At 39.1% G+C, this 5,635-nt stretch overlaps 1 protein-coding gene across 17 annotated transcripts in view; it reads right to left on the minus strand.

Moving 5' to 3' along the window:
• foxp1b (forkhead box P1b) overlaps positions 1-5,635 on the minus strand; it is a 161,885-nt gene that overhangs the window by 54,528 nt on the left and 101,722 nt on the right. For all 17 annotated transcript variants that reach the window (XM_020592903.1, XM_020592902.1, XM_020592893.1 and 14 more), the window contains one exon: positions 1-36. This exon is cut by the window's left edge and continues 102 nt beyond it. In XM_020592903.1, coding sequence (XP_020448559.1) covers positions 1-36 — 36 coding nt within the window. The remainder of the gene's footprint in view (positions 37-5,635) is intronic.

The following is a 5,635-nucleotide window of genomic DNA, read 5'->3' on the forward strand; positions in this document are numbered from 1 at the left end:
CTGCTGGAGGAGTATTTGCCGAGCCACTTGGAGAGCCTAACAGTGAAATACAAAAAAAAAAAAGAACTTTGTAAAAAATCCAATAGAAACGCTAGAAGTAGCGTAATAAGCTCAAGTCCCTTGAGAACACTTTGATGCCTATTATCAGAGCACATGTATCCTCTTACAGTATTCCCCTGACCTTCTTACAGATAACAAACAAACATTACAAACCATCTTTTCATACTCTCCCATTCAGTCAAAAAGCTATGACTGGTATAAACAAGTTCTCCACAGGCACACAGGGAACAATGCTCAGATGTCAAAACAAATTCATAGACAGAAAGAAGACAAAAAAAAAAATCAACTGGGTTCATCCAGAAGAAATATTTTATTGTTGATAAGCTGCACTTAGAACAAACACAAATTGTCAAAGATTTTAATCAGTGCTTTTGATCGTCCTTTAGCTCACTCCAAATCCTCTCTAGAAAGCAAATAAAATGCTTTATGGCTGCCTCAAATATCTGTTAAAGGACACGGCCTTCTCAGTGGAAAACAAAATACAGTGCAGTCACATGTTTATTGCTCCAGCTACTCCTTTTCCCCTTACAATAAATAATCAACCATGCCATCCAGAGCAAACAAAGCTGGAGAGAGCTGGGGGAAAAAAACACAGTGGTCTTGAAAACGGTCAGCGATACCAAGAAAAGCAAGCGTTGTGTTCCCACAGTGGGCTGGCCAGCCTCACACCTCCACCAGTAAACCATCTGGGTAAATAACTGGCCTCATTCTTTCCATGTTCCTCAGAAGATTGCTCCCACAATTAAACAAACAGTCAGGGGGCACATCCAAGCTCATCTCACAAACGGATACTCTATGAGTTCTCCAGTCAATTATTACAGAAGTTCATAAATTGTACAAGTAAATGGTGGAATGTTTAACAAGAATACTGTGAGAGCGAGAGCGCAGAGCACACAAAAATGAAAAAAGAGTGACGTGTGAACAAGTGAGTGAAACCTGTGAAAGACTGTGTGAAAGTAAGATATCGGCAGAGGACGGGCAAACAAAAAGCTTGGTGGATAGATTAAAGGATAGAGATAACTTGTAGAATTGGCATTAGTGCCAGAAAAGTCAGACAGACAGACAAAGACAGACAGGGGTGAGGCGGCGAACAGCTGTATGATGGTCTGTGTGTGGGTGTATATGCTGACCCTCCCAAACACCCAGCTGTCAGATGACATCATAAAGCATAAATATGACCACAGGCTACAAAGAGGCCACACTCCTGGCATTTCACCATGCTTAACTTTAAAGTACATAAATTTTTCTTCTCGCTGTCTGTCTCTGTCTTTCGCTGAGCTTTTGAGTAAAGATAAACGACACTCCAGCAACATATCTCATTCTGCATGCCTAATTGCTCTCTGCTTTGAAATTTGTGTGGGACCTCCCCACACCAGCAAACACACTCATAAGTAAAGTGTATAAATTGAAACTAAGAACTATGCGAGCAAGATTCACTCCCACGCATGACAGCAATATTTACATCTTACATTTTAGGCATTAAGTTCTTTTGTTTCTCCAGAGCAAAGTACAATCTGGTGGAGAAATTGGAAACAAAAATACAACTGAACTGACACTGGGAGGGAACTGGAAAAGCACAAATGCATGATAACATTATGAGATTGTCTCTTGTAGTGACACAGAGCATAATGAAATTTTTCATCATATCATGAAGCCTTTTAATGATTAAAAAACCAAACATAAAATATTTTGAGAAGCCAGTCACATTCCAAAAGGCCTTTGTTTCATCAGTTAGTAAAATGTTAAGTCGGTGGTGTTTTTTCAATTTTCACATTTTATTGTGAAAAAATTGACCTAAATTTTTGTTAACAAAAAAAGGACAATAAATCTGCCAATCAGAGATTTCAATATCAAACCACAACACCAAAATCACCAGCTTTTAAAACAATGGTTATAGCATTGACATAATTTGGGTGGGTGTGCTTATTTTTATAGTAGCTCTGAAAATTAAATGTTAGCTACTACAGCATCATAAACTTAAAGGTTAGCTTCGAATGACTAAAATAGATTCTTGCACTGAAACACTGATAATTCATAAGGAAAATGAAAAAAGAAAAAAAAGCTGTAACACTATCATTCATGACGCCCAAGGCGTGGTATTACGGGCACAATGAAGAGTAAACAAAGTTTGCTGTTTTCTTTTCCCCTGTAACTGATGACACATGCAGTGAAATGTGTGTGTGTGTCTGGGTTTACAACTGAGGGTGTTGGAACAAAGAGCGTTGAGTCAACAGGATATGATAGGAAGTTCAGACAGTAATGGATGAACAGATACATTTATGGGAAGCCTTTCCACATTGTCATCTTTGCATGAAGAAAGAAAAAGCAGAGTGCAAACATACTCAGTGATCAGCTTCCACAAGTAGATGAAGAAATGGTGACACTGCTATAACTGGATAATAACATGTACAATCATGTTTCTATATGTATGTTGTTATGACTATGCTGTGATATAAACACAATATGTTACTCAAAGTATTAATATTTTGCAGTCAAGCCACAGGTACTGTAACACCTAAGCTTGACATTGTGCAGATGTGTTTGTGTGTTTATGTTGTCCCTGTATATATATTATTTATTAGGAGGAGAAAATGTGCAGGCCATTGTAAAGGATCATTGTCAGTAAATTGTAAGTGCCTGATGTGTGTGCATGTGTGCACAATCATGACATTATGCAACACTGCATGTAAAAAGGAGAAATTTAACACAGACCTCTACTTCTCATGACAACAGCTTCATTAAGTTATTCTAACAATTAAAGTAAGGACAATAATTAAGTGATCATGCACTTAAAGACACAGTCAGTAATCATTCTGACATAGGCAAATTAACTGAAATCATACTGTCTGACAGCACATGATTGGACAAGCTGATTTAACATCTTTACGATGTAACTTCAGAAAGCCAAATATACAAGATGAGCAAACACTGTGGTTAGTATAAAAAATAATGAGACAAAAAAAAAAGCGAGCAAGCTGGGAAGCTATGTTGTGAGGTTCGCTTCATGCTTTGGAATGCTGCTGTCATGTTTGTGTTTTAAAAGCCATCAGAGCTGCCATCCCTTCAAGAGGCCTAATGCCTGGCTAAAATAACCTATTGTGGACTGTCACTGCAATGTTTACACAGCACCCACTGCTTCTTTTCAGAGCTATCCCTCCTCCTCCTTCTCTGGAATTTTTCGTCTTGTGATCTCCTATTCAAAGGTACTGGACAATTAGTAGACATGCAAGTTTAAAAGCTGCCCCAGACAAAACCTGATAAACTGGAAAATGATGACAAGGCTCAGAGCACAGAGAAGTGGGGGATACAGCATGCTGTACAGGTGCTATGACTGTCCAAATCAAGAGACAAATCAAATTAAATTGCTCATTTACACAAAATGTTTACCAGACAATGGTGGCTACAGTACAATTCCTGAGAACTAAACTGTACACATGGTAAATGATGAACTGGCTAGAAAGCACAAAGAAAAGCAGGGTTTTTGATAGTTTGTGTTGATGCATGATCTGGATTTGTATAGGTCACAGCACCTTCTGCTTAAGCATACAAGAATACAGTAGCCCTATTATATTTTCAAACAGAGGATGTTTGGGAAGCAAGCTTGTTGCTGCAATAAGCGTGTCTACATGCACACAAATACGCACACGCCATGGAGGGAGTGAACCCTCCAGGTGCTTTTGATTAGAAAACACCCTCCAGCACATGACAAGGTTTTATCAGCCACAAAGACATTGTAATTTGGTATCCTTGTCATTTGCAGTCCTTTTTATATTCCCCATTTCAAATGTGTTCAGAGTTCACACCCTCTTCTCCATGTTAACATAACTTCCTCAATAAACAACACGCGTTTTATCTGCATCTACTTTCACACCATATTAGTGAATAGAGGCAGGAGCGTCTCTTATGTCCCTGGGCTATCACACTGTGATAAGGGAACTGCTAAGTACGGGATGTCTTTATGTGCAGTCTGCACATGTGGATTATTTACAGGCTTTGGGGTTTCCTGCTGCTAAAGCCAGCACTGGGTATCTTACAAATCCCAGCTCAGAGCATTGTCACACAGTCAGGTCTGGTCTCTGCTGAATTCATCGCTGTACCTTTTCTCACAGTGACAAAAGCCACACATATTTCAGAAATACCTCTCTGTGTCCTTTCTTTATGCAACTTTATTGACCCACAATAACAATCAAAACTTTTACCAATAGCCCAAATCCAAACCGCTCCGTTTGCATCAAGTGTGACAGGGACACACTGCTTATATCAATTTCTAAATGACAGACAAATGGAAAAGGCATGTGATAAACAGCCCACAGAGAAAAGACATGACATAGGTAAATGTGGAGGGGATGACATTCAGAGGGGAATCACTCAGGGTGTCTCCATCAGGAGTCAGAAAGTGTGAAATGACAGGGCAAACACTGTTCAGGTTCATCACAGAGACCTCTGTAGCTCTATAAGTGATCGACTCCTCCTGCCACAGCTGAGGAAGACCTTGAACATGAATTGGTTTCTAGCAGATTGCTCTTAATTGCCAGAAGATGTGCAAGCAGGTGTAACCAGATCCCTGCGGCCACTCATAGAAAAGGAGAAGGGACAGAATGTGCATCTGTTTGTGTGTTTCTGCACACATGTGTGCTCCAGTGTATTTACTCATGTTTTGCCAGGCTTTATTAGGACAGAGAGTGGTGGGTCAGAGACAGCCAGAAACAACACGACTAATAGGTTAGCTCTTAATGTAGTACAGCTCAGAAGACACGAGGCCCTCTAGTCTCAGGCTACTGCAGCCTCTCTGGGGCTTCAACAACAGCAGCTGAAATGTCAAGGTTATGAGCTTGACTTTCCGACTGATCACACATCTCAACTCATGTGACATTTATCACCTTTACTGTTTCTTTTTAAAAACAGTGGTAGATTAACCCGGCTAAGAAGCCAGGTTCTCTTCTCACCAGCTCCTTCACATGAGTTGCTAGCATCCTAAGCTAATGGAGAGGTAGTGGTGTTAAAGAAGTACTGAGTGTGCAAACATATAGTAATGGAATTCACTTAGAATACTGACATTTTAGTTGAAATGCATATATATGTATATATATATATATATATATATATATATGCTATAAAAACTTTTTATATTTTTTTTATTTTGGCATAGTATACACAGTGAGGATCATGTCTATTTATATTAATTGCATTTTTTCTCTTTTCCTCAGTAACACAGACGTTTATCTGCAATGCAAAGCAGGGGAAGTCTGGTTTCCCAGTAAGTATATAATTAATGCCATTTCCAAAAAGCCACTCCACATGGAAAACAGGCCCCGATGCTCAAACCCTACACATTACAGGGCCCTCGCAACAACACTCTCCAGTCTGTGTTTAGATTTCCAAACTAATTCATGTAGAATACATAAATAAATCAATGTTTTATACCCACTTCAAACCATTAGAAACCTTTCCTTAGCTGCACTTTCCAACTAATCTATTAATATTTATGACAACACTAAACATTTCAAATATCCACGTTTAAACAATAAGGCAGTGCATGCACTTACATAAGACAAAATCTGACTTCAGTGAGAAC

The sequence above is a fragment of the Monopterus albus genome, unplaced genomic scaffold, assembly GCF_001952655.1.
Source record: "Monopterus albus unplaced genomic scaffold, M_albus_1.0 scaffold18.1, whole genome shotgun sequence".
Lineage (NCBI taxonomy): Eukaryota > Metazoa > Chordata > Actinopteri > Synbranchiformes > Synbranchidae > Monopterus > Monopterus albus.